This window comes from Patiria miniata, unplaced genomic scaffold (genome assembly GCF_015706575.1).
Source record: "Patiria miniata isolate m_02_andy unplaced genomic scaffold, ASM1570657v1 HiC_scaffold_3, whole genome shotgun sequence".
Lineage (NCBI taxonomy): Eukaryota > Metazoa > Echinodermata > Asteroidea > Valvatida > Asterinidae > Patiria > Patiria miniata.
Window position 1 is genome coordinate 6,632,702 of NW_024037069.1, and position 27,841 is coordinate 6,660,542.

Here is a 27,841-nt window from a genome sequence, read left to right on the forward strand (position 1 = left end):
TCAATCAACATAATGATAAGTGAGTACACCCCAAACCCAAAAACCAAGTGGGTACATCAGACCCAAAACCAAGCAGGTACACCACAAAACCAAGTGGGTACACCAGACCAAAAACCGGTACACCAGACCCAAAACCAAGAGGGTACACCAGACCCAAAACCAAGTGGGTACACCAGACCCAAAAACTAAATGGGTAATGGGTAGACCAGACCAGACCCAAAACCGGTACACCAGACCCAAAACCAAGTGGGTACACCAGACCCAAAACCAAGTGGGTACACCAGGCCCAAAACCAAGTTGGTACATCACAAAACCAAGTGGGTACCCCAGACCCAAAACCGATACACCAGACCCAAAGCCAAGAGGGTACACCAGACCCAAAACCAAGTGGGGACACTTGGTAAACATGTTCTAATTTGGCCACGTGCTCTCCCTTCCTAATTTGCAAATAAGCGTGCTCATGTCTCGTAATGCGTTCGAGTGGCTCACCCGGATCGACTCGGGTAAAGGCAGCCGGTCTAGCCACGCGAGCAAGGCAAATCGAACGGTCCAACGCGCCACCTGTGATCCTCACATGGACAGCAATAGCCTCCGCTGTAACCATTGACAAAACGACATTTTCGGACTGGGTCTGTATTTTGTCATTTACTGCTTTTTCTTCAATGATCAATCGTAAAAAGTAACAAAGTTGGGATGTAGTTATATAATAGTCCCTAAAGTCGCAATGAACTCAACAAATAATATTACGTTTAGACTTCAAATAAAGTTGATGTTGGGGTCCACTTGGTTTTTTTTTTTTACTGTCCGGCTGCCATATTTGTCCGTTTTTTAGAGTGAACATCGCGCGCTTGACGTGTGACGTATTTTCACCAGTGACTCTGCTCCACGACCAGGGTATGTGGTGGCTGACCCGGGTGAGAAGGCCGTCAGAACTAATCAAACGGCACGGGGCTAACACGAGTCCACTCGGGTGAGCTACTCGAACTCATGATCAGCATGCCAGGGGTTAAAGGTCAACGTTTACATGTATATTTACCAGCAGTATCTGACTGCTGAGTGTAGGTACAGGACGGTACAGGACGCTGTACAGTGAGTAATTAGTGACTTGTTGCAGAGTATAGACGACCTTTTATCCGCGATGTGATACAATTTAAAGGTTCTATTGAGAAAGCGTGTTGTGGAAACGTGAGGTAACAGCAAAGATGCATCGGCTTGTATTCACTATTTTTATCTTGAAGGTAGGCATACATTTCATTTAACTTCACTTCAATATGTTACTACCTAAATAAATGAACTTAAAGTACGGAGCTTTTATCAATTACAATAGCCGAAAATCTGAATTCGTTGGAGGCCCGAGATGAGAGGATGGGGAGGGTGTTGAAATGCATGGTCTCTATTCGAGACGGTCACTTGGATAATCTTTTCACAGCAAAAGTCGAGCCAAAGCTCAGGCCATCATGGGCGTCGCCGGGATTTTTTGTCTAAAGGGGGGCAAAACATATTTTTCCCAATTTTTTTTGTATTTCTCAACAAATTCTCGATTTATCAGTTTTAGAGGGGGCACGGACATTTTGCCCCCCCCCCGCAACTCATTAAATTTACACCACTATGACTTCGCGCCTCTTTTTCTTTTATTTTCTTGTTTTTTTCTTCCCTTTTTTTTTTTTTTTTTTTGGGTTGCTTTTCCGGGGGGGGGGGCAAGTGCCCCCCTTGCCCCCCCCCCTCGCGACGCCCATGATACTGATATTTAAAATGCATTACAAAATAAGTTAGGTCATCAGCCTGAGGGTTTGGTCAGTATCAAATCAGGGCATAAATGATTATATTGCGCATGCGGGAAGGTATACCGCCCCTAGCGTGGTAACAAGCATTTTGATGGACACTTTGAAAAAAAAGTGATAACACCCACAAAACTGCCACCGTTGCAATGCCATCACATATTTTCCAACTCTGAAGGTGTATACCTTGCAAAAAATCGATATGACGATTATTCGTCTCATTTGATACCGGTGGCCAAAATTTTGGACCGAAGCTGATGGCCTAAGTGACACTAATTGAGAAAGCGTGCCGCGGAAACGTTAAAATAACAGCAGCTATGCATCGGTATGCATTCACGGTTTTGCAGTTGCAGGTAGGCATTTAAACACAATTTACAAATATTACAAAACAAATACAAGGTTTCATCTTCATCTCTTGAACCGTTTATTATAAATTTTGTTAGTTTCAATATTGACGCATTTTCGGTATTTTGAATTCGCGTAACTTTGACCTTCTGGTAACCCCGGAAGTAACGGTGAAGGACTTCCCGTGCACGACTCACATATGTCTGTACGTGTGTATACTTATTTCAAATTTAGCTTTGACCTTCCGGTAACCCCAAAAGTAACTGTCACACACTTCAAGTACACGACTGCATGGTCTATGAGATCCTACAGTTTGAACTTGATTGTTTGTTTTGTTTATGAATTATAATTGAAACAAATCACTCACTTTTTTTTTTTTTTTAACTCAAACCATAATGTAACAGGATGGCGTTATCACGTCTCACATAGTACATCTCTGTATGTAAACTTGTTCAAAATTTACATAATAACAACACGGGCAATAACAAAATGCGCGACGGGCAATAAAAAAAATGTTTACTGAGTGCATACAGTTAACGTGTACCTTAACGAATGTTTCATGTTATACTTGCCTTTAATGTTTTCATGAAGCCATGCCATATGTTTCGTTCTTTTAGGCACTTTGTCTCATTGCAGCTGAGGCAGTATCCAACGGTCAGTGCTCAGGTATCAGCGAGGAAGTCGGTTGCACAGAAGTGAGTGATTTCGGTTGGCTTCAAACAAAAACGTACTAGTAGGGGCATAGCTCCCCACCCGAAGCATGCAAGCTGTGCCCGGCCCAAACCACCCAAAATTTAAAGGGGGTGGGGAAACAATAACTTTTTGTTGGGAACTCATTTAGTGCACCCTCCATAAAATGAGGACCCCTCAAAGTGGGGATGACCACGATTCATGATACTAGGAAGTGAGAAATCTCAGATGTACGTAATACTCTCATTTTTGTTTACAACATATCGAAATTCTTGAACAACCACAACGTTAAACAAAAAATGGAAGTTTGCGGTTACACCGTGTGAATTGTGTGGTGCTGAGAAGAATCAGTTGTGTCAACTCGACGTTTCGAACAGTGTGCTCTGTTAGTCTGTTCGTCATCAGGAGACTCAATTTTTTTACTCACAAACAAAAATCATTGACATTCCTGTGACCTCGGTGTTTTTCTTCTTTACATAGTGCACATCAGGGGGTTACTGTATGGCTGGCAAAGTGCCAGTCGATCCTTGGTTTTCGTTTGCCGCCAAGACTCAACGTGAACTTCAGGTAAGACACACGTAAAAAGAGCACATTTTATAGATTTTGTCTTCAAAGCCCAAACTTTGCATTGATACAAATTACATCGATCATTAAGTTGAACAAAGAAATCGACTGGAACGCGGGCGGGAATTGCACTTGCGAACTCTGAACCATACCGGCGTGGCGCTCCATAACTGAGTTGACGGTTTCCCAACTTGCCAATATATTCGTTCAAGCTGAGGGAGCTACAATCCTGGCCAAATCTCGCTGGGCCCCCAAGCCCCCGGCCCCCGTTCAATGTTGTCTCTCATTGCGCAGTGTTGTGCTCCATCAGCTGGAGAGAACAACATTGACCGGGGAGCGGGGTGACCGTGGGAGTGTATGGATATTGCCAAGCTAGTGTCCCAACCATTTTTACCGGGATTGTAGTCGTGCAACGTAATCATAGTCTATGGAATATCCTCCTGCACATAATTATGCGAGCTGATTCGATGATGATTTATATGCAAAACAAGACGCCTTGACCTCCAGATTCTGACCATTCAGCGGGCGTATTCTGTCGGGTCTTCCGTAACCCGTTGTTGTATTACTAAAACATGGCGGGCAAATTGACCAATCAACAACTTACTCCACATTTCTTATCGAAATGAGGTCACAATTTCTAAAGTCGATTTCGATTGGCTGGTGCACGGATTCGCATAGAATTTGCATTGCTCACATAATATCAGACGTTGGTCGGTTATACGGAGAGGGTTCCATTGGATAATTATGGGTGATGCTCAGACTAATGTAGCCAGGGATCGAGCCAAAAATCACTATACGCAACATTTTGCAATGCTGAAAATCTTACCAAATAGCAAGTTGGGACCATCCGAGAGGAAACGACTTGTGTTACAAATAATTAGATAGACACCGATCGGAAATTGATTTGAGTCAGATTAATCAGTTGTTGTTTTTACATGTATTTTTTCTATTCTTGTAGATTGATGAGCCATGGAACAATCTCCAACTTCTGGATGTAAGTCATATTTTCCCAGTACGCGTGCATGTGATAATTGGTTTCATCCTTACAAGTTGGCCCCATTGGTGTAATGTGATGGGTCTTCCGGCCAGGCTTGTGCATAACCCGATTTTAAAGTTTGCTCCAATCTTATATGCTTGAGATTTTGTTTGTGTATTTTCTCCAGGTTGATGATGATTTCTTTCTTGTTTTATTATAGGCCCACAATGCCTACAACGCGAGGGTCTTCGGTTATGGAAGTAAGTATCACGGGCAACTAGATATGCAAGACATGGGAGAAAGGTAGGTCTCAGCAACTACTTAACAGAAAAGGGTAACTGGATTGATAATACAGAGGTGAAAAGAGAAGGGCTAGGCCAATTGGGGGAAAGAAAGAGTCACTGTAATTAGTTGTTATTCATAAAATTACTATTAAATAACTTATTTCACGTGAAGTGTGACATTTCGTTAACCATATCATACCTTGTATAAGTCTATGCAATACCGAATTGCTTGAAGCTAGGGTCAAAATATACGAGCAGATTCGGCGATATTTGCAAATTTAAACTAGACTGCGCCTTGATCTCGAGATTCTGACCATTCGGCGGGCGCCTTCTATCGGGCCTTCCTTGACCGTTGTTGTATTACAAACACATGGCAGCCAAATTGACCAATCAACAGCTTAGTCCACATTTCTGATCAAGATGAAGTCACAGTTTCTAAGGAAAGTCGACTCTGATTGACTGGCGCGCGTTTCGCACAAAATGTGCATGCCAATTAAATCAGACGTTCATCGTGTCACTCTGCACATATGAATGTCTGATACTCATAATAACAGTGTACAGGATCATCCTTTATCTATCAATATTCCTTCCACGAAAAATAGTAAATTCTGCAAATCGATGAAAATGTTTTTATTTGCTCTGTTTGAATAGATAATGACACGTGTAATTGGCCGCCTCCTTATGACAACAACTTTTGTTGGACCTTTGCCAATCAAGTGTTTAGTTTAACTGACCTGCTGAATATGGGCATCCGCGGTCTGGAGATCGACTTTTGGTGGTGCGCCGACGGAGCGGTAAGCAGGCCAATTACCAGCCTTGGTACACCGAGACCTTCGTGATTTTATCTTTTCTCAAATAAATAGATCGATCACCGTATTTGATTCTTATTGCTTGGCATGGGCGTCGCCAGCATTTTTTTCGGGGGGGTGGGGCAAAGCACTGAATTTTTTTTCTCAAAAAGTCACATGATTTGACGCTTGGGGACACTGTTCATAAGCGTATATATACATATTTATGAACCAAAAAAAAACACATTTAAGCGTCCTTTCGGCAGTTCCTACTGCTATATATACATTACGTAATAGTAACATATTTACTTCGAATCTCCTTTTCTGCTTTATTCTTCTTTGCCCCCTTTTTCCCCCTTTGACCCTCCACACCCCTTGCCCCATCCTAGCGAAGCCCAAGTTGCTTGGTTTGAATCTTTTCCTCTGATGAAAATCGATTCCCGATGATCGTATACTTAAATTTGATTATGAAATAAGCCTGAATAGGAAATGGACGACCATTAGAAGTTTGCTAATCTGTCGATACATGAACCAAAATACACAGCCCAGAAAAAAAAAGATCAGATGCAATACTGTCAAATTATCAGAGACTTACGTCTTGATCCAAGACTAGGCAATTACAAAAAATCATCGACCAACTCAGCCATATGGTTGCGAAAGCATGAAGAACCAACATGAGAAGTTTCATGCTTTAGTCACAAAGTGCACTTGTATCACATATTTGACCTTAAAAAGCCCCACTATGAACATGTCTGTGTACATGTACTATCATTCAAAATAAAGTGTTACGTAACCTTTAGAAATCGTCCTTCGCCAACATTTGGCTGAACTATAAGCTATTCGCTATTTTCACACTTCCGCCATGGGCATGCAGAGCCTCGATCTGGCAACTTTACAAAATAAATATAGCCGGTTCAGTGATTCCCGAGTCGGGGTTTAGATCACTGGATCAACTGGCTCTTTTTATTGTGTAAAGTTGCCAGATCGAGGCTGTGCATGCCCAATGGCGGAGTGTGAAAAGAGCGAATAGGAAGTTCACTTGCAAATGACAAAAAGACAGATTCAACAAACATGAGAAACCATGCACCAGCCATAAACCGAGTTTGAACCGGACGGTTGACTAAGCCAACAAATTATCTTCATTATTGTCCTTGTCTCGGAAATTAATAGGCCTAAGGATGATCAACTGGCGGGATTAAATGACAATTAATAATTACCCGGAAATACATCTGTACACGAGGAAAAACCTTGCTCACAGTGTGAGGGCTGGTACCAAAATACCGCCTGAAACCCGAGACCGGCTTTACGAGGCTTATAATTGCCAAATTGTTTTAACCGGTGCTCGACAAAATTCTGCACAGATGCGCATGGCCCATCTGGCCAACGGCGTTGGCTGCAGACCAACAGACAGACTATACTCTGACGGCATCAAGGAGATCGGTGATTGGCTGAACCAACCCGGAAACCAGCAAGACATGCTACGAATATATCTAAACGTAAGCCAAATTAACATCACTTTGTTTGAATTTATATAGTTGATTTTAAATAATGAAAGGTTTGCGGAAACACCATGTGCGAATAATTTCTCAACTAAGAGAATGGTTCTGAAAAGAACCAGAGGTATAAACTCGACGTTCCGGTCAGTATGCTCTGACCGTCTTCAGGAGAGATAGTTGATTTTGATGCCTTTTAACAAAAAAAACCATCCGATTATAATTGACGTTACATCTTTTGTGATTATAAATTTCACGGGAGACTATAGTATAAAGGTAACTTTCTTAACAGAGGTCCAGTGTGTAGAGGGTCCTTAGGGGGCCTGATATTCTGGAAGGTGCAGTCGGTGGGTTTTCAGCAACAAATATTTGCTCCTGTTTGTCTTCCCCAAATTCTGAGTGAACGTGGGTGGGGGGGGGGGGGGGGGGGGGGCGGGGGGCGGGGGGAGGGGGGGGGTTACAGGTCTCAAACGGGGGCGCCAAATGTGCCTCTTTTAGTTACGACACTGTTGCTAACATGTTAGTTTGTTAGTAAATACAGATGTTACAGCCCCCTTCCCCCAAAAATGGCAAATATAAATATGAAAGTGGAATTGCTTTTGCGACGGAAACTAAATTCATGGTAAATGCCTGTGATTCAGGAGATTGCTACTCGCCAGTTGTAAAAAAAAAGAGGTCTTTGTGTTCAAGTAAAACTTGAATGGATGTTACACTCTCTCTCCCATCAGGAAAAGGAAGATCAAGGTCATGATGACGAGGTGCACGGCCCGCTTGAGGAGTTCTTGGGAGATCGAATACTGACACCATCTGAGCTCCGGGACGAATACGGTGGCGTTTGGCCAACCATGAAGCACATGAGAAAGGTACAGGGATTCCTCCGACCAAAAATACACTTGACATCTTCTGAGACACCGCGTCCTCTAGTTTTCGGTGTTGCAAAAAAATACGTTCTTTGAAAACACGGTCGCCAAATCATGCATGAACAGTAGACGGCTCCTTCCCAGTTGGACGGCTCGGACATATCGGCATGCACGCACAGTCCCCCTCCAAACTCCCCAATTTGTTTCTGCTCTCCCAGTCGATTTAACAATTTGATGTATACTTTTCCCCTTTGGCATCGCAGGTGGGTAAGAACATAGTGATTGCTGCGTCAGGGGAGGCATACACCCACGGTGACGTTTACATCCACCGTCGGTACTGGAAAGATGTCGGAGTCAACAGTGTGAGTGAAAAGTCCATCTTATTAAAATCTGTGATGAAGCACAAGTAAAAAGCATGCACCGTTGTACTTTCAAAGAGTAAAACTAGAGACCAGACGAATTAGAGGAAAAAAACCCTCAAAGTTAAGACTGAAATAATACTCTGAAACAATAATAAATCCAGTGGGAACTCACGAAAACTCGATCCATTAGATTGGGTGAAGTTCACTCTAACTGGTCTGGTTCCTAGTTCCAGTCGGTTAATTGACATCAATTATTCCTTGAATGGAGTGAATGTTCAATCTTTGGAAATAAGAGAATAAAAATGTTACCATTTAAACTCAGAATAAGGAAAAAAAATATGAATTTACTTATCCAAACGTAGAGTATTTTCTTGCTTAAAGTTCAGAGTGATATTTGGAATGTGAGATCATAGACTAAATGCAAATATGTTGACTGTAAAGTTCAGGAGGTACGAGAAAATAAAAACACGCATTCTCACACCGGGAACTGACTTAGCCGAAACATTGGATCGTCATTATCTCACAAATATAATTGGTATGCGTGCTTTTGTTAAAGGTCGGTTGAAAAACCAAGATTGTTTTTTTCTATAAAATATAATGTATGAGGATGATTTTTTGGCACGTTTCAGTTTTGAATAATAGTAATTTGTCCACTTTTACTCGTTTCAATAGTTTACAAACTATCCTGGATGTGGGGTCAAAAACGCTACCAACACGCTCCGCTACTTCAGCGATGGGACACACTATGGGTATGTACAATGTAAGGCAGTGCATATAGCACTTTATATCCCAAACACTGAAGGGAGGCAGTGGGAGGGGGGGGGGGGGTGCTGGATGTTAGAGGGCAGGGCGCCCGATAGTGGCGGAGCAAAGGAAGTTAGATTTTTTTTTTTTTGGGGGGGGGGGGAGTAAACGTGAACAAATCACTTGCCTCGTCCGTGCTGAAAGTAGTTTTTTGTTTTTACGGGTCATTGCCCCCCGAAAAATCAAAAAGCGGGCGGGGGGGGGGGGGGGCGGGGGGGGGGGAGGGCTCTGATCAGTGCAAACGTAACTGAATGAGACATTAAGTCTTGTCAATAATCAGTTAATATATATCAAAGGGTCCATGGGATGAATTTCTCTCAGTGGAACATATTTTGTGCAAGTTCTACTCATCTTAACCATTGACATCCCTTTTTGGTTAGTTTGATCGAAAGGTGCACTTCTTTCTGTTCCGGACAACTGAGGGCGCTGCAGCTGTGATGTCACTTCAGGAAGGCACTGTTCAGTTTAGGAGTTTTCTGTCCAAATTTTTGGAACCCAAAATTTGCCTATTGAAAACATAATTTTTTTGAGAAAAGTTTGCTCAATAGCTTACTGCCATGTACTTACACAGCAACAAATCACCTAAGAAAAAGAACATTTACGACAGTACAAAAATTCTTGCAACGTTTGGTTTGATTTGGTTAGTTTATTACCCAATTGACAGATGTAACGAAATAACATTCACAATACAATTCATCGAAAATTTACAACAACAACAGATCTACCTACAATAGGTAAAAAGAGCTAGAAAATAGCACACTTGCTAATCAAGGCTAGCCCTTGACACACCCTGAAATAGCTTTAACATTGAGGTTTCTGCCCGGAATATCACAGTTTTGCTCGTGAAAATGGAAATTGCATTAACACAAAAACAAAAAGGGCACCACTTGAAAATATATGCCCTTGGAAATGGCAAAACGGAAATTGAAAAAGCATTTAAATGGGACAGAAAGGTGCATTTTCAAGTACTGCATTAAAGAAATTACATTGCATGAGAAATTACATTGCATGAGGGCATGCAGCTCTCAACTGGATTCAAAGCCGATTGTTATCAACGACGGAACTATCATGACTACAATATCAGTATAAAACTTTTATTATACCACGATCCAAAGTCCTAGATAAAGACTTCCTATTTTGTTTCTGCTGGCCTCGTGTGACATCATGCGTGAATCGGCACGTACCGCGCATGACCTGCCCGATTATCATCGCTATACTGCACATGCACGACCGATCGATCGCAAACATGGCAAGATTGGCATACTATATGAATTGTCGTTTTGCCCGAGCGGGCATGAGGTCGATTAGCTCAGTCGGTAGAGCGTCGTGCTGATAACGCGAAGGTCGTGGGTTCGAGCCCCACATTGACCAGATAGTTTTTCTTTATTGTATGAATTAATTAATTTTTTTGCTCATTCATACGTTTTGGATAAATTAATACATTTTTTCCATTCCCTATTTATCTTCTGCACTGGCGAATCTGTTGCACACCCGACTAGAGCTACATATCAAACATAATCATTAATTTCGGTGTGTCTGGTTTTGTTTTATGCAGTACTGAGAGCAGGTTAAACTTTAAACTCACGCCTCTTATAGTTTCTTTGAAGTTCAAGCGACGAAGCATGCAACGCTATATTTTTTGTCCTTTTCGCAATTTTTTTTCAAATCAATTTCTCTTTGAATACAACAGGTTTTACTTTTTAAGGAATTGGGTTTTGTATTCCACATTTACCATAAAAAAATATTTATTATATACAATGTAATTCTTTATTTTTTCCATTCTTATAAAGAACCTTCTCTTGGCATCGAATAGTGACCGCACACATAAATGATTAATTAAAAATTTACATTTTGGGTCGCTTACAAATGAAAAAAAAATACACGTTCCCACACCGGGAATCGAACCCGGGCCACGGCGGTGAGAGCGCCGGATCCTAACCACTAGACCATATGGGATTTCGTTGACTTTAACTGTAGGCACTGGACGTTGATTGTCTTTGATGTACACGTATATTTGCTGTTATAGAAATTCACTAAAGGAAAGTTCCAATCCAACCCTGGCCACGGCGGTGAGAGCACCGTACCGGGTCAGTGGCGTATCCGGGGGGGGGGGGGGGGGGTCACGTGCCCCCACAAATTTTCGACCCCCCAGGTGCCCACACCAAAATACTGATAATGTCCCTTTTCCTTCCCTAACCAAAAAGGGGTTTTGTAGGTTGTATTTGTTCAGTTAGCCAAAAGCTTACTGTTTGCAATTTTTATGTCAATGCAATCTAGGCAAATAAGCTTAATCCTTTCAGGTTTATACTTACTTAACTTAAAAAACAAACATAAAAAGTCGGCAGTGCCGACTGGAACTTTCTTTTAGTTATTATCATAAGGAACTTTCTTTTAGTTATTATCATAAGTTAAAAATTTCTATTGTAAACAGTGATCAAATCGATGGCTAAGCCTGAAACGACATTACATTTACATAAGCGAAATCTTTCCAATTCACTCAGTTTCCACCGAATAACCGTGTGTAACAGTGACCAGTTCATACGCCTATGCGCTTCGAAAAATTGATTTTTTCCCACCAAACAAATTTCAATTTGTATGTTTTGTTTAAACGAAAACTTATTTTATTCCGATTTTGGGCGTCTGCAACCCTCTGAAAAGGGGCTTTAATTTTGCGCAAAACTGAACCCTACCGGCGAGAGCCGAATTATTCTCTGGAAGTCAATAATCGAATTTTGTGAAGAAATAATTTAATAACTAAACATCGGTACTTTTTTTCGATCGATGTCTCATTCAAAAGTTATTAACTTTTATATTGCTAGAAAACTATAGCAATTGAAAAAAAACCCCCAAATTAATATTTTGAGGTGAAACTCAAATAGGCCTATAGTACGAAGAATGCGTCCTCTATTGTGCGAATGGTCGGTTAGCTCAGTCGGTAGAGCGTCGTGCTGATAACGCGAAGGTCGTGGGTTCGAGCCCCACATTGACCACTTTTTCATTTTGATTTTTTTATTAGATAACTTTGACTAAAACAGACAATAATTTCTGGGAACACAATGATCAACACCGTCGGCAGAGGCGTCTCCTTTGTCGCATATCTTGCTTCAAAAATGATGACAAAAGAGACGCGGTCTCTATCTACAAGCTAGTGAATATCCACAAGATTAAAAATAAACTCATTTCCCACACCGGGAATCGAACCCGGGCCACGGCGGTGAGAGCGCCGGATCCTAACCACTAGACCATATGGGATTCCGTTGGCCTTAATGGTAGGCATTGGACATTGAATACAAACATTTCAGCGATGTATTTGCTGTTCTGGAAGTTCACCAAAAAGAAGTTCCCACACCGGGAATCGAACCCGGGCCACGGCGGTGAAAACGCCGCATCCTAACCACTAGACCATATGGGATTACATTGTAGGTTATCGTAGTCATTGGGCATTGAAATACATTTGAAAAGAAATGTTTCCGAATCAGACAGTATCTATATTAACATGAGTAATGGAATTCTCTCTTTCAGAATGGCGAATAAGTCTTCTGAATGGTCGGTTAGCTCAGTCGGTAGAGCGTCGTGCTGATAACGCGAAGGTCGTGGGTTCGAGCCCCACATTGACCACTTTTTATTTTTTTTTATTTAGGTAACTTTTACTAAAAAAACAGACAATTAATTCCGGGAGCACAATGACCAACACTGTAGACGAGGGCGTCTTCTTCATCGCATATCTTGCTTTAAATGATCAAGAGACGCGAGTCTATATCTACAAGTTGGTGTACACCACACGATTAAAAAAAATCTCATTTCCCACACCGGGAATCGAACCCGGGTCACGGCAGTGAGAGCGCCGGATCCTAACCACTAGACCATATAGGATTACGTTGAAAGATTCTGTCGGCATTGTATATTGAATGAAAACGTCATGGCAGAATACGCTTTTAATTTATGTTAAAACTGGGATTCGAACCTGGGCCACGGCGTATAATTATAACCAAATACGGGGCAATATGGGACCACGTTGAAACATAAAACTGTTTAGGAATTGCCGTCGAAAAAAACACATTCTCGCCTATCAATCAAACACATCCACAACCTAGTCGTGTCAAGCACGGCGAGTACGTACTTACGTTCTAAATCATAACTCTGAAATAACGCGTCTAATTGAAGCGCTCCCCCGCATTAATTGTAAATCTATATGTTGAGAAGATCCTATACCATCTACGAATACAGACTGATTTGATAACTGATTGAGCTGATAGCGTGAAGGTCTTGGATTCGATCCGAACAGTAACATTTTGAAATCTCCATTCTTAAACTGCCATCTTTTGGCATTGAATTTATCGCCACGAATGATTCCAGAAGAATGACCAGAAAAAAGTTAACATTTTTGAAGTCGATCCCAAAATGTAATTTAAATTTTTAAAAAGAGCTTAATTAAAATCTTATACAATAGTCTGTGGTAGTGTTCGTAATAAATTGTAAACAACCAATGGGATTTTACATCCGAATTCACAAACTTTCCTTTTCTTTATAAACACAATTAATGTAGACCCTTCTACGATGGCGTAACTGACACGGGAATCATTTTGGACTTCACCGAGTTCGTCAAGTGCAGAGTTGAGTATCCTGCCACGGACTTTATCACTCCTGATGTGGTGAAAACAGCGATATTTACCTGGGCGGAAGGCCAGCCGTCCGAACCGCTCGACGCAGACTCCTGCGTCTGGATCAGGTACGAAATCTATAAAAGTCCATGCAGTCACGCACCACGGTATCCGAGCAATATTAAAGAGGTTGTGGAATGCTCAAAGACATTTCCGTCATTTTTCGGGTATATGTAGCCTAAGTTGTGATGAAATAAAAACGACTATTGTGTCCGTCATGAAATGAATACAAAAGGTATTTTTGAGAGCTGTTTTTCAGGTCCTGTTTCGACCCGAACGTGCAATTTGTGTAAAAGTCGTCGTTGGGGCAGCAAACAAAACATAGTAAATCGTGACGTAATAAACAGGACTCCCGATGCAGCGTAGTATAAACGAGTCTTGTTTATTACGTCACGATTTTTCTCATTTCACGAAGAACCCGACGACTGTTGATTTCAATTATGCGCTCGCCGACCAACAAATTACTCGATGAATTTCAGTTTTATAAACATATGAACGCACATTACAAAAGAATGGGACTTTGTCATTGTGATATACATGTATAAGGGTCTACTCTACAATAAAAATAAAAAAAAACCAAAGCGACTTTCAGCATTCCACAACCTCTTTAAACTGTGTACTATTAAACCATACGACTGTTTTTCTTTATTTTACCAGCAAAACCGATTGGCGTTGGTACCTCTCGGATGATTGTTCCATCGAGCTGTACCACGCATGTCAGAGCCTAAACGATCCCGATGATTGGACAATAAGTTCATCTCCTGGGCCATACCGACCAATCACAGCAGAGTGTCCGACTGGATATGCTTTCAGCGTTCCACAAGACGGATACAGGACTCAAAAGGTAAAGGTTTTAACGGACCGCTTGCAGAGCACTTGGTATGGAGTTTCACAGTAGTCTTAAAGAGTCATCTTTGTTAAACGTCGTTGTCAAGCCGAGCCTGCACTCGTGCTCCGCAACTAACGTCTGATATAATATATGCAGTGCCAATTTTGCGGCCAGGTAATCGGAGTCGACTTTAGAAATCGTGACGTCATTTCGTGTAGAAATGTAAACTAAGCTGTTGAATCGCCAATTTGCTTCCATGCTTTGTTATAATTCAACGGGTTACCAAAGACCCGACAGAAGGCGCCCGCCGAATGGTCGGAATCTGGAGATCCTAGACGCAGTCTTGTTTTCCAATAATCGCCGAATCTGCCCGGCTATAGACGCATGCTTTGCAAGAAGCTACTTTTATAGCAGATCAAATGAAACAATCTAAAACAATAATATTGATACTTCATGTATACTACTTTGAAATACCTAGCAATCATCCCCTTATATCTCTACTTTGAAATACCTAGAAATCATCCCCTTATATCTCAACTTTTAATTTAACTCCATGCCCGAGCTTTTTAAGGACCTAACTTTATTTCCACACGTAGACGTACGCGACTTGAACGATTTTTTTCTTCTCACTTTTATTTAAAGCTTCGTGAGTCGTCTGGAGGCAATTCACTCTGGCTCAACTACACGCCGTGGCTCCCAGAACCAGTAGGGTCGACAGCGCCCTCCAGCAACGTGTCCACCTGCCTGTCATCCCTCCTCTTCCTGGCTACTTTGGGTGTGGTCAAGATGCTCATAGAATAGCCAGAAAGCCATCGTGCATTGAGAATGTGTTGCGGATTGTTCTAAATAATGGGGGGGGGGGTGCTTGCCATTAACAACGAGCTCACAGTTGAGGGGCGGATCCAGGTTTGTCTCAATGGGGGTTAAGCAGTTGGGGGGGGGGGGGTTTGCAGGCATGACTTTTATGATATTCATATTTTTGCGCGATCTGTTTTTGCGACCCAGGGCTGGGTAGGTTACCCCCCCCCCCCACCTTACCGTAGATTCGCCACTGAATTTGTCATTTAGTATACAGTTAGTTCCGTAAAAAAGTGATTAACTTCTGTTATTATTTGTTTTCAATCAATACAATGTTTTTGGAATACTTCAAGCCAAATGCCTTCTTATAAAATCGATTTGTAATAAGAGACGAGATAGATAGATGACGAACCCTCGGTTTAAAACTTTATTTAGGGATAATTATTAAAATGTGCTCCCAAAGTAATGATTGTACGTATTAAATGAATTTCTTGCGAATAAGGTTTGGTAATTATAAGATAAGCTATTGTTATAGTCGGCCAATGAATACATTTTCTTGACGAATGGCTGATTGTTTATATTCGCATGTATGCATACAAATCAGAAAAATTACTGTAGGGATTATTTTATAGCTTTTCTACAAAATAAAGTAGTTTGGAGAAATGAAAGACAATTTTTGATAATTGCTTTCCGATTGTTCGGAAAATTAAAGAAATCAGGTGATCAAAAACCTAGTTGCCCATATTTTTGAGTTACAGTAAAAAACCCGTGTGGTTCTTGGAAATCATTTCAATGTCGAGATTATTGGTTTAATTAAAAAGAATAATTCTGCATCTGCCGGAACCCGGGATTGAACCAGGGACCTTCAGATCTTCAGTCTGACGCTCTCCCAACTGAGCTATTCCGGCTGATGAAATATATACTTGCCATCGTTCAAAAGGACGATATCAAGATGTTTATTTGGACAAAGTCTTTCCCCCCAAAATAACAATATGAACACAGTTTGAATTGCCGGAACCGGGATTGAACCAGGGACCTTCAGATCTTCAGTCTGACGCTCTCCCAACTGAGCTATTCCGGCTGATATCTTTTGTTATCGGGCACATGATTTCAGAATCAATACTGACATCGATAACCGCGTGCCAAAGGGCCCTACCAAGAGGTTTGGAATATTCCTGTATCTTGCCTTAAAGCATAGAAAAAAGATATATAGTACTACTACTTGCTAGAACACGGGATTGACCTAGCTTCGATAACCTCCGCCCCAATGCTGAAAGGAATTTAGACAATTTTAGAATTTGCAATGAGCATAATGGTTGGGGTTTCTTAACCTAGGAATGAAGTTGAAAAGAACAACTCAAACCACCCCCTCCAAAAAAAAAAGGTTATACCTAGAGATTTAAAATTTGTCAGTGTTTTGTCAAAAAAGGGGAAAAAAACCCACAAAAATGACTAAACAAAAAACAGGAAGAAACCCAGATGTTTAGAATTCGTCAGACTGACGGGACAAAAATGCGACGGGGAACAAAGTTTGAATTGCCGGAACCTGGGGTTGAACAAGGAACCTTCAGATCTTCAGTCTGACACTCTCCCAACTGAGCTATTCCGGCTGATGAAATATACACTCGCCATCGTTCATAAGGACGATATCAAAATGTTTATTTAGACATTGTCAAAGTCTTGACCAAAAAAACGACACAAGGAACAAAGTTGGAATTGCCGGAACCCGGGATTGAACCAGGGACCTTCAGATCTTCAGTCTGACGCTCTCCCAACTGAGCTATTCCGGCTGATGAAAAATATACACTCGCTAGTTGATCATAAGTTCAAAACCAGGATGTTTTACATCGTCAAGTTTTGGCCAAACAAAATAAAACCACGAGGAACAAAGTTGAAATTGCCGGAACCTGGGATTGAACCAGGGACCTTCAGATCTTCAGTCTGACGCTCTCCCAACTGAGCTATTCCGGCTGATGAAATATACACTCGCCAGTCGATCATAAGGCCAAAACCAGGATGTTTTACATCGTCAAGTTTTGGCCAAACAAAATAAAACCACGAGGAACAAAGTTGGAATTGCCGGAACCCGGGATTGAACCAGGGACCTTCAGATCTTCAGTCTGACGCTCTCCCAACTGAGCTATTCCGGCTGATGAAATAACGACTCGCCACTCGTTTACAAGGACGATATCAAGATGTTTATTTGGACAAAGTCTTGCCCCAAAAAATAACACTAGGAACAAAGTTGGAATTGCCGGAACCCGGGATTGAACCAGGGACCTTCAGATCTGCAGTCGCTCTTCCAACTGAGCTATTCCGGCTGATATCTTTTGTTATCGGGCAAATGAATTCAGAATTGATACTGCCATCGATAACCGTGTGCCAAAGGGCCCTACCAAGAGGTTTGGAATATTCCTGTATCTTGCCTTAAAGTATAGAAAAAAAGATATATAGTACTACTACTTGCTAGAACACGGGATTGACCTAGCTTCGATAACCTCAGCCCCAATGCTGAATGAAATTTCGACAATTTTAGAATTTGCAATGAGCATAATGGTTGGGGTTTCTTAACCTAGGAATGAAGTTGAAAAGAACAACTCAAACCACCCCCTCCAAAAAAAAAGGTTATACCTAGAGATTTAAAATTTGTCAGTGTTTTGTCAAAAAAGGGGGGAAAAAACCACAAAAATGACTAAACAAAGAACAGGAAGAAACCCAGATGTTTAGAATTCGTCAGACTGACGGGACAAAAATGCGACGGGGAACAAAGTTTGAATTGCCGGAACCTGGGGTTGAACAAGGAACCTTCAGATCTTCAGTCTGACGCTCTCCCAACTGAGCTATTCCGGCTGATGAAATATACACTCGCCATCGTTCATAAGGACGATATCAAAATGTTTATTTAGACATTGTCAAAGTCTTGACCAAAAAAACGACACAAGGAACAAAGTTTGAATTGCCGGAACCCGGGATTGAACCAGGGACCTTCAGATCTTCAGTCTGACGCTCTCCCAACTGAGCTATTCCGGCTGATGTAATATACACTCGCCTATCGATCATAAGGATGATACCAAGATGTTTGTTTGGATATTGCCAAAGTCTTGACTAAAAAAAAAAAAGACACAAGGAACACAGTTGGAATTGCCGGAACCCGGGATTGAACCAGGGACCTTCAGATCTTCAGGCTGACGAGCAACTGAGCTATTCCGACTTGGTGATTCTTTTTCTAAACGGACCATACCAAGATGTTTAGAATTTGTCAGTGTTTTGTCGACCAAAACCAAAAGTGGAAAACCAAGTGATGATCATAGTTCGGATTGTCCGAACCTGGGTTTGCAGGGACCTTCAGATCTTCAGTCTGACCCTCTCCCAACTGAGCTATTCCGGTTGATATCTACTGTGATCGGGCAGTTGAACTCAGAATTAATACCGACATCAATAAACCGCTTGCAAAAGGGCCCTACCAAGGTGCTTAGAATGTTCCTGCATCTTGTCTGTAAGTTAAATAAAAATACATGGTACAGTGTGAAACACAAAATACTTGCTGGAACCTGGGATTAAACTAGCTTCGGAAACCCCAGCTCCAATGTTCTATTGAATTTTGACAATTTCGACATTTTAATGAGCATATTCCATGGGGTTTCTTAAGCTAGGATTGAACTTGAAAGGAACAACACGAACCAACCCCATTTTTTTTTTATATAAACCGAGAGGTTTACAATTTGCCAGTGTTTTTTTCTGAAAAAAAACCCCACCAAAATGACGAAATAAAGAACAGGACGATAGAATTAGTCAGTGTCTTATGAACACAAATTGTGAAAACCGAGATGAGGAACAAAGCTGCATATGTAATTTCCGAAACCCCCGGATTGAACCAGGGACCTTCAGATCTTCAGTCTTACGCTTTTCCAACTGAGCTATTTATTGCCAATCGATCATAAAGATGATACCAAGATGTTTGTTTGGATATTGTCAAAGTCTTGACAAAAAAAAAACGACACAAGGAACACAGTTGGAATTGCCGGAACCCGGGATCGAACCAGGGACCTTCAGATCTTCAGTCTGACGGACTCCCAACTGAGCTATTCCGCCTGCTAAAATCTTTCGAAAAGGACCATACCATGATGTTTAGAATTCAGTGTCTTGTCGAAAACAAATGTGAAAATGAGAGTTTTTGTCGCGCGGCCATCGGCAATTGTGTCGCTATGAAAAGCGCCACCTATTATCCGATGTGCCCATGATCATCCGGTTTGAACAACGCCCCATAGGAAGATTGTGTTCAGCACGGATGGGCGAGTGCCCTTTTAACGTCTACCGGTACCCCCCCCTAATAAAAATGACCTTGCTACGCCACTGTTTCATGGAGCAAATGAACATGTTTATGGCCGAAAATACCCACGCATTTTTGAAACGGCACATGCAGATTACTTGGCCTAAAATGTACAATAATATTTGTACAGGATCGTATTTTTAATAGCGCCACCTAGTTTCAAATAATGACCCCACCCTTCGAATGAGATTGCAACGCTGTCCGGTGTTTAAGTTTTGCATGTCTTATCCCCAGTTGTCTACACAGTTACGCCACTGCTTAATGAGCTGTGATTGTAATTATACAGTATACTCCCTGCAAACATTTAATGAGACTCTTTGAATCAATCGTCTTCTCCTAAATGTTTAAGAAGCAGTTTTCAACAATATCGCTGATCGCTTTCAACAAAGTTAAACTTCACTGCGACTGTTTAGTTATAGGCCTCATTTGCAATTCAGTCCTTAGATCGTTTTTATCATTTCATTGACTTCGACGACCTTAATGATCATATTTGCGCAAATTTGAACAGTATTATATGTTAGTCGAAAATGTCATTTCATTGCGAATTTATCAGTCAATGCCATGCAAAGAAACGTGGTTTTGCTAATACACGTTGCATTGCGCCGATTTCGATCTTGACATTTATCGTCTTCATCGTCGTTTTACTCCCAAATTTCCCTTCCACGATTGATCCTGTGACCAAACTGGGTGAGCTCAGTAACTGGGTGAGTCCTGTGACTAGGAACGGGGCCCATAACTACACAATCCAATCTTTTACCATACTCGCTCGATCTGTGCTCATCATGTCATGTTCTGTTGAAAAGTTACGTCATCGCTTCGCCCATCAATCACACAGCGATACGCTATTATGAGATACGTCACATATGAATATTATAATTATATATAAGCTATCCATCCATCACAGGCGCAACAGAAACGCAAAATAAAAGCTCATTTTCAGAGGGTTTCAAACGCCCCAGATTGAAAAACAGTATTTTTTGGTTAAAAAATAAAGCTTACAATTGAAAATTCGTCAGGAGAAAAAAATATTCCCTAAATATTAAGGAAAAGTCATCTTTAAAGATAAAGTTTACGAATTGTCAGTTTATATTTTGAAGCCTTTCCCTATTTTTTTGCACTATACGTGGACACAATATTTGTCATAGAAATACTGTTGAAACTCGCCTCTGTTTTTTGGTTTATTATTGTACTCAATAAAATGTAAACATTTTCAATCAGCCTCTACGTGTATTTGACATGCTGTTGTGTGGAACTAAACAAGTACACAATTCGACGTTTTATGTTTTATTGAAAATGTTGCCAAACCCTGATCAGTTATCCCTGCATAGGAGATATAAATCAAACCGCATCATTGCTACGGCGGTGAACATAATTTGTATGATGTTGGTTGGTCGTATCAAAGCAAGAGACATATTCAAAGAGAAACACAGTCAGAAGTACAAATTCCATAGACTTAAACCTTAGCTGCAGTGAGAATTAAATATTTTCCCTTTATAATTAACTACTCCATTCGTTGACTGCAGAAAAAATGAATCCAATTGGCCCCATGATGAAAATAGAATAAACAATAGAAAACCGAAATCGCGAATAAGGTAACCAAAATGTCACATGATAAATGATAAGCAATAAATCAATTACTGCGACAAATCACTCCAGCATCACGGGTGTGGTTACACTGAGTCTCCTCCCAACAGAGAGAGGGGCAATCGCTGATGTCGCTCTCAGAGCCATCGCAAGCCAAACCATCCAAGTGCACGGGACCACGACCTGGACCGAAGTAGGCACCTGCTTTGGCCTCGACTGCCTCGGAGAAGCCGAGCTGACGGCAAACAATGGAGGCGTCGGTCAGGTCCCAGTCGTTATCGCAGACAGTTCCCCAGATGTCACTACGGCGGACCTCAACCCGGCCATTGGTTGCATTCGAACCGCCGACCAACCGTATCGTATCTGTTGAATTTGAAAATGAAAGATACCTTAACAAACACAGCGACTTAAACATGCAACTGAAACAAACTTGATAAACTAGAAAGCACTCAGAGAGCGCACACCTCCGCCAAGGCTTAACAATTTCCCGCTAATACACACAGCACCAACCCACAGAGGGGTTTCTAAAACAAATCCTTAAACTCCAACATTTTGTAGTTTACATGTTTGTATATGCGTATGTGTTGGTCTACCTTTCCACTCCCCATTGTATTAAATAGTCTAGTCAATTGCATGTGTGGTTAGATTAGGTGGGTGATAAGGCATACAGGGTCACCGGGTCAATGCCACGCACACGAAGCTTGTCGCACAGTGTAAACATTTTCCATATGATGGGTGAAAAATCCTGAGAACAATCCTGCATCCAGACGCCGATCCGGATCACTTCCAAAATCTAATCAACTTGTACTCTCACGAAGGACAACCCCCAAAATGTTTTTCATGAAAATCCGTTCATAACATTTTGAGTTATCTTGTTCAAAGACAAACCAACCAACGCCAATGAAAACATAACCGCCATGGCGGAGGTAATTAGTGCATCTTGGGTACAATACACAGGAGAAAGAAGAAGAAGAAGACAGGGTTTGCTGATTTAAATCACATTGATTGAAATCACTGATTTCAATCACGATTTAAATCAAATGATTGTTCTTCTAAATCGCTGATTTAAATCATTTTTTATTTTAAAACCCCTTTTTTTGGGCAAAATAATTGGATTGAGGGTCATTTAATAATTAAAATCAACTGATTCCACTTCATTAAAAATTGTAAGATGTTGATAACACATTTAAACACCCCTACTTCATCAGCATCAACTCAACTTAAGTTACAGGTAGGTTTTGAAAGATTACCCCAAATCATTGTTTTGATTTAAGTCAAGATCTGATTTGAAGAGTTTCTCAAAGTTTTGAATTTTAAAGACAGCACACTCACTTTTGCTTTGATCATTCCATGATCTGTTTACAGTAATACTGTGAATCAACCGTGCTGGTGTAGGCTTACCTGAACCATCTAAAGGTGTATTAAAGTCCCAATTGATAGTCTTATTCCTAACGTTTCTCCATAAAAAATAGATTATAATATAATACCTTTTAAAGGTGCAAGGCCTGATTTCTGTTCTCTACCTTGTATGGAGGACCATCAATCAAAAAACATAAGTTTCACAAGGATCAGTGCCGCAGGTTTTGAAATTAGAAGCATTTTTATGAAATCAACACGCCATGGAGAACTGTGCACGTATTTGTTTGTACTATGTACGCGTACCATAAATCAAGTTTTCCATTCATATCATCCACACACAACGTACATCGACAGCTGTATCAATCAAGCAATGCACCTTTAAAGTGTCGTCAGTGTTAATGTACCATTGAACCAATGATGTAGACTTAATGTAGAAGAAATCAAGTGATTTTTTTGTAGTCACTGAATAAATACCTTTTTTTTGAAAAGCAGATATATCAATTTATTGAGTTTTGTGGATGATTTAGACACATTGTTAGACGTGGCAATATTTTGAAAGTTAAAAAAAATCTTAAAAATCTGATTTAAATAAAAAAATCTGATTTAAATCAAATAAATCTGTTTTTTTTTTATTAAAAAAAAATCAACCCCCCGCCCAACAAATCGCCAGACCTGGAAGTAGATAATTGGTGACTAACACCAGCATCGTTAACCTTCAGAGATCAACCACCCGTCTTAGGATGTACACTCTTGGTGTGAGTTCCTTGGAAGGCCACTGGGATGTCACTACATTTGATGTGCTTGACGAACAAGCTCCTTATGTCCCTGGGCTGCGGACACGGACCAGGCTTTGGTGGGTTTAACCGGTTTTATGTGGCCACCACCCCCTTCCCTCAGAGCTTGGCTTTGGTACCAATGACAGTTTCTGGAAACCTTTGGAATTTCAACTGAGCCATAAATTACATAGCCTCCTCCTAAGATTATTTTGGCTGCATGGTCCAAAATGCTTGGATTCTAGATGTTCTGTGGTGTGATTTGAAGCAATTTCTTACGACTTTCCTCCATGCTTTAAATAATATTTTCTTGGCAAAAGATAATTATTTGAACATCGTTTTCGAGGTTGGAGACATTGAATTAGCTATCGGTTTTCTGAGCTATTGGCGTGGGGTTCGGGGCCCGCTTAAGGGCCCCGAAATTTGGATTTTCGATGCTCTGTGGTGTGATCTGAGGCAATTTCTTACCACTTTAAAAAATAATTATCTTAGTACAAAAGATAATAATTTAAACATAATTTTCGAGGTTTTCTCAGCTAAAGGCATAAGAAAATTTTGTGAACATTGTTTTCGAGGTTGGAGTCATTGAATCAGCTACCAGAATTCTGAGCTATAGGCGTGGGGTTCGGGGCCCGCTTAAGGGCCCCGAAAAATTTTGGATTCTAAATGCTCTGTGGTGCTATCTGAGGCAATTTCTGACCACTTTAACCAATATTTTCTAAGCAAAAGATACATTGTAGTACATAATGTAGATCAATGATAATTTTTTTAGAAACTCAAAATCTCAGTGGGGGGGGGGGGGGCGACTGGGGGGCGACGAGGTTTCATGGGGGGGGGCGGTCGCCCCCCCCCCACGCCCCCTGGTGGCTACGCCACTGCCTCCCTTTATCTTATCGAATAGTGTAGGTTTGAATTATATACAAGTCATGTATCACACAGTAACTGTGCTGAACCTGAAATTGGCGAAACTTTCCTATTATACATATTTTTGCAGCGTATTGCAGCTTCACTGATTCTGAGTAGGCTAGAGTTATCTGGAAGTGAAGGTTTACCGTCATACCTAGGAGAGTTATTAATGAAACATTTTTTTTTTTAAGAAAGAGGTTTCAGTACTTACTTGGTCTACAGATCACCCCAGCTTCTCGGGTTCTGCCACATTTGTCAGGAGTTTTGCAGACAAACGGGCAGTCAGCCAAACGACTCTCGGTCCCTTTGCACGACACTCGGGCCATCATTGCGGGTAGCGAGCCACTCTTGCCGAAGAACGATCCAGTCTTAGCCTCACGTGCGCCTAGCTTGAAGCCCAGCTGACGGCACACCGTTGTAGCGTCCAGCAGGTCCCAGTCTTGGTCACACACCACACCCCAAGAACCGTTGCGGTAGATCTCTACCCGTCCACTCCAGTCCACATCACCGTCGACTAAGCGAACGATGGCATCTGCGTTTGTGATTTAAGTGATTCTTTTTAATTAGTCGAAGACTTTTAACCAACGCCTGTAGTCAAAGCAAAGACACTTTTCATGAATTCGTTCTCCTATAGAAACCCCTACGGAAAGAATTCTGTTTGGACCTTTAGCAAGCCGGTTACCAGGGTTCATTCTTCCTTTTATACGTTCCGATAGACAGCCAGTGTTGGCGGATATCTTCTCGGATGAGCAATGATCTTGGAGGCCGAGGAACCGAGGGGCAGATTGCCCCCCACCTTGGATCATGGAAACTGTAGCGATTTTGCCCCCCCCACTTTGGACCAATATGTTGGAGAAAATACTTTCTTTCCAACACCCCAAAATGTGTTAATTGTTGGTTTAAATAATCAAACAACATCACAAGTATGTGAAAACAAATTTTGTTTAATCGATGATGTTGTGTACTCATCCCCTTTTCTGAAGTACAAAAGCAAAACGAGCCAATGTGGCCCATCAGACCGGTGTTTATCTCCGGTTTCAGTAGCATGAAACGACTGAGAATATTTCTATTCCTGCCCTGGATGGGATGTCAGTCCGTCGTAGATCACTCCCCAGCTTATGCCGGTACCCATTTATACTCCAGGTTGGAGACTGAGAGGCAAGTGGAGGTAAATTGGCCAGCTCACAAGGAAACAACATGACCAGCTGGATCCGAACCTCTGATCCTCTGGCCCTCTGATCATGAGTTACGAATCCTAACCACTAGACCACACTCCCCACTGTGAAAGGCTAAGACAACATTAACAGAAGAAAAAACAAACAGGAGTAAAGAGCGCCCAAAGCGTCAAATAAGGTCCCCCCCTCCAGCTCTCCCCCCCCCCTCATTTTCAAATTTGCAACGACCAACCTGCACCGCGTTTTGGTCCTCCGGTGCCTTGCGCACCGCCCCCTCACCCTCATTGCTGTATTTCATTCACTCACCTCGACAGCCGAGCACCTCCAATCTCAGAGCATAAGGCGCAGACCTACTCCAGGTGAGCGGAAGTAGACGAATGTATCTTGCTACAATGACACTGGGGAAGGTAACCGTCACAGGTTGTCCAGACCCGGTGTTCCCTGCCAGCTTTGGAGTGAAATTCATAGAAGCTGTTTTCTTAATTTCACAAGTGAAAAGTCCATATAAGTGGTACTGTGAGTTGCATTTCATGACGCGGACTAATCTCAATCACAACAGCTAATGGCGCAAACTCAAATCGGCAATCGCACGAGGCTCTGCTGATTCTACTGAAATTCAATTTACCGTTTTTCGTTTCGTTCCTTATTATTTAGAACCTGATTTAACTTCCGTTTGGATATTCTGTCCCAGGGGACATTGCCATAAATAAAGCGAATTAACGTGTGCTTGGCTGGTTTTAAACACTCCTTTTAAGACCACACCTTTTCAGTCAAATGTTCAAACCTTTTCAGTCTTAAAGTAAAAAAACCGCTGTTCAAAACTGCCGACTATGCGCACAAAGGGCCAATATATGGTGCTTTTCATGGCGATTTATGTGCGAAATTCTGAAAAAGGCACCCAAAACGGCAGATGCCACCAAAAAAGGACACCACTTCTTTTTTTGAAAGGGCACGTGTTCAGAAAAAAGGGCATTCCGTAAAAAAGGGCACTCTTATACAAATCATCGGGGGGTAAGCATGTTGAAAAAAAGACCATTTCAATGGAAAAAGGCAGTCTTTAAAAAATATTGGGAGGGGGTTAAATACCCCCCCCCCCCCCCCCCCCCCCCCGCTGGCTACGCCTATGATTGGACAATATTTCACAAGCTGCGTTGACGCGATTCTACAGCGATGGGTTAATAATTAAACCTTAATAGCTTCTTTTCATCTATGAATATTATAATTGAATAATTGCAAATTGCGCGGCTACAATTTTTTTTATTCGAATACACACGTATTGGGATAAATGAACAAGTACAAGTGGATATCTCAAAATGATCAACCTAAATGAAGTTTTTCTACATTTAGAGAAAAAAAATAGGAATGCAATGGCTTTTTACTGGCGTGCACCCCAAAGTTTGTCAGGTTCACTGTGTTACTGTCAATAAGAAGTTTTGACAAAATACTGACCTCAAGGACCTGTCCCTCTTCATCGACCAAACTCTTCCATTCTCCTTTCATCGCGGTATCGCTGTACTTCACGCTAAAGCTTTTCACGTGTTGCATAGTGCGATACCCCTGTACGATAACACCTGTGATTGCCGTGTACTCGCTCAGATCCACCTGAATCCACTGTCCTGCCTTTTTGCGTGGTATCCAACCGACCTTTTCTGTTTTGGGAAACAAAATACCTATTTCAGATTTTTTTCCAGCTCACACCCCAGACGTCCTTAAATAAAGTGTTGGTACAATTAAACTCATCATGATTTGCGACTTTGCACTTGTTACCACGTAGCTTTCAGACGATTGTCGACCACTGATTCCTTGAACAAAGACTCGGTATGGAAAGGGTAACTACATTTTGTATAAGGATTGCGTTTCTGTTCAATGGGAAATATAGTCATTATATATCTGACAAGCGGCTGGGTGGCTTACTCATGCCGGCCTATACGATCTGAAGCAAGTCTCCTTACCGACGTTGAGCCGAGCTTTGGATGGACGATAGTCCTCGTGGTAGAAGGACGAAGCCGTGATGCTGTCATCAGGGATCGCTCCACTCTCCATTCCCAACGGCCCACTTGTACACGGGGCGACTTCGAAATAGAAATACAAAACAGCGTTACCAGTGTAAACAGTGGTGAATCCAACAAGGGTCATTGCCCTTCTTCGGCCCGGTTACATCTCTATAGTCCCACGTCTCATTTGTCCGACGTCCCATTGGTCCCATGAAACGTAATACTGTGTAGTTCCACTGGTTTTGGTTAACTGACCCTAACCCTAACCCTTACTGGGACGTCGGACCAATGAAACGTATATACCAAAGAGCCGTCGGACCAATGGAACGTCGGACCAATGAGACGTAAAGACCAATGAGCCGTTGGACTATAGAGACGACCTCTCTTTTTAAAGGAAATGAAGGCACAAGCATCTCTAAAATGATACAAGTATAAATGCCTCATCGACTTTGAAATGAGCATGCGTACAACTAAACGTAACAAATGGT

At 41.6% G+C, this 27,841-nt stretch overlaps 2 protein-coding genes and 16 non-coding genes across 18 annotated transcripts; 4 read left to right on the top strand and 14 right to left on the bottom strand.

Moving 5' to 3' along the window:
- Positions 1-1,064: 1,064 nt before the first annotated feature.
- Positions 1,065-15,308, top strand: LOC119737024. The gene is made up of 13 exons (XM_038211089.1): positions 1,065-1,238; positions 2,741-2,818; positions 3,294-3,380; positions 4,336-4,371; positions 4,574-4,613; positions 5,289-5,431; positions 6,787-6,921; positions 7,647-7,781; positions 8,042-8,140; positions 8,813-8,889; positions 13,491-13,673; positions 14,263-14,449; positions 15,077-15,308. Exons 1-13 carry the CDS (start codon positions 1,203-1,205, stop codon positions 15,233-15,235), a joined length of 1,395 nt encoding a protein of 464 aa, XP_038067017.1. The 5' UTR covers positions 1,065-1,202; the 3' UTR covers positions 15,236-15,308.
- On the top strand, positions 10,243-10,315 carry Trnai-gau. The gene has a single exon. It is a non-coding gene; the product is annotated as a tRNA-Ile (tRNA).
- On the bottom strand, positions 10,829-10,900 carry Trnae-cuc. The gene has a single exon. It is a non-coding gene; the product is annotated as a tRNA-Glu (tRNA).
- Positions 11,862-11,934, top strand: Trnai-gau. The gene has a single exon. It is a non-coding gene; the product is annotated as a tRNA-Ile (tRNA).
- On the bottom strand, positions 12,125-12,196 carry Trnae-cuc. Its single transcript has one exon. It is a non-coding gene; the product is annotated as a tRNA-Glu (tRNA).
- Trnae-uuc lies at positions 12,285-12,356 on the bottom strand. The gene has a single exon. It is a non-coding gene; the product is annotated as a tRNA-Glu (tRNA).
- On the top strand, positions 12,490-12,562 carry Trnai-gau. Its single transcript has one exon. It is a non-coding gene; the product is annotated as a tRNA-Ile (tRNA).
- On the bottom strand, positions 12,746-12,817 carry Trnae-cuc. The gene has a single exon. It is a non-coding gene; the product is annotated as a tRNA-Glu (tRNA).
- A 759-nt stretch (positions 15,309-16,067) lies between the features above and the next one.
- On the bottom strand, positions 16,068-16,140 carry Trnaf-gaa. Its single transcript has one exon. It is a non-coding gene; the product is annotated as a tRNA-Phe (tRNA).
- Positions 16,141-16,241: 101 nt separating this feature from the next.
- On the bottom strand, positions 16,242-16,313 carry Trnaf-gaa. Its single transcript has one exon. It is a non-coding gene; the product is annotated as a tRNA-Phe (tRNA).
- A 456-nt stretch (positions 16,314-16,769) lies between these two features.
- Trnaf-gaa lies at positions 16,770-16,842 on the bottom strand. Its single transcript has one exon. It is a non-coding gene; the product is annotated as a tRNA-Phe (tRNA).
- Positions 16,843-16,949: 107 nt separating this feature from the next.
- On the bottom strand, positions 16,950-17,022 carry Trnaf-gaa. The gene has a single exon. It is a non-coding gene; the product is annotated as a tRNA-Phe (tRNA).
- A 108-nt stretch (positions 17,023-17,130) lies between these two features.
- On the bottom strand, positions 17,131-17,203 carry Trnaf-gaa. The gene has a single exon. It is a non-coding gene; the product is annotated as a tRNA-Phe (tRNA).
- A 106-nt stretch (positions 17,204-17,309) lies between these two features.
- On the bottom strand, positions 17,310-17,382 carry Trnaf-gaa. The gene has a single exon. It is a non-coding gene; the product is annotated as a tRNA-Phe (tRNA).
- Positions 17,383-18,009: 627 nt separating this feature from the next.
- Trnaf-gaa lies at positions 18,010-18,082 on the bottom strand. Its single transcript has one exon. It is a non-coding gene; the product is annotated as a tRNA-Phe (tRNA).
- A 107-nt stretch (positions 18,083-18,189) lies between these two features.
- Trnaf-gaa lies at positions 18,190-18,262 on the bottom strand. The gene has a single exon. It is a non-coding gene; the product is annotated as a tRNA-Phe (tRNA).
- Positions 18,263-19,251: 989 nt separating this feature from the next.
- On the bottom strand, positions 19,252-19,324 carry Trnaf-gaa. Its single transcript has one exon. It is a non-coding gene; the product is annotated as a tRNA-Phe (tRNA).
- Positions 19,325-20,732: 1,408 nt separating this feature from the next.
- Positions 20,733-27,431, bottom strand: LOC119738380 (scavenger receptor cysteine-rich domain superfamily protein-like; the record flags this gene model as incomplete). The annotated part of the gene is given in 5 exon segments (XM_038213254.1): positions 20,733-21,509; positions 24,396-24,716; positions 25,666-25,807; positions 26,809-27,008; positions 27,312-27,431. Coding segments are annotated over 5 exon segments (1,100 nt in total), but the record flags the coding sequence as incomplete, so codon positions are not given.
- Between the last annotated feature and the right edge of the window lie 410 nt (positions 27,432-27,841).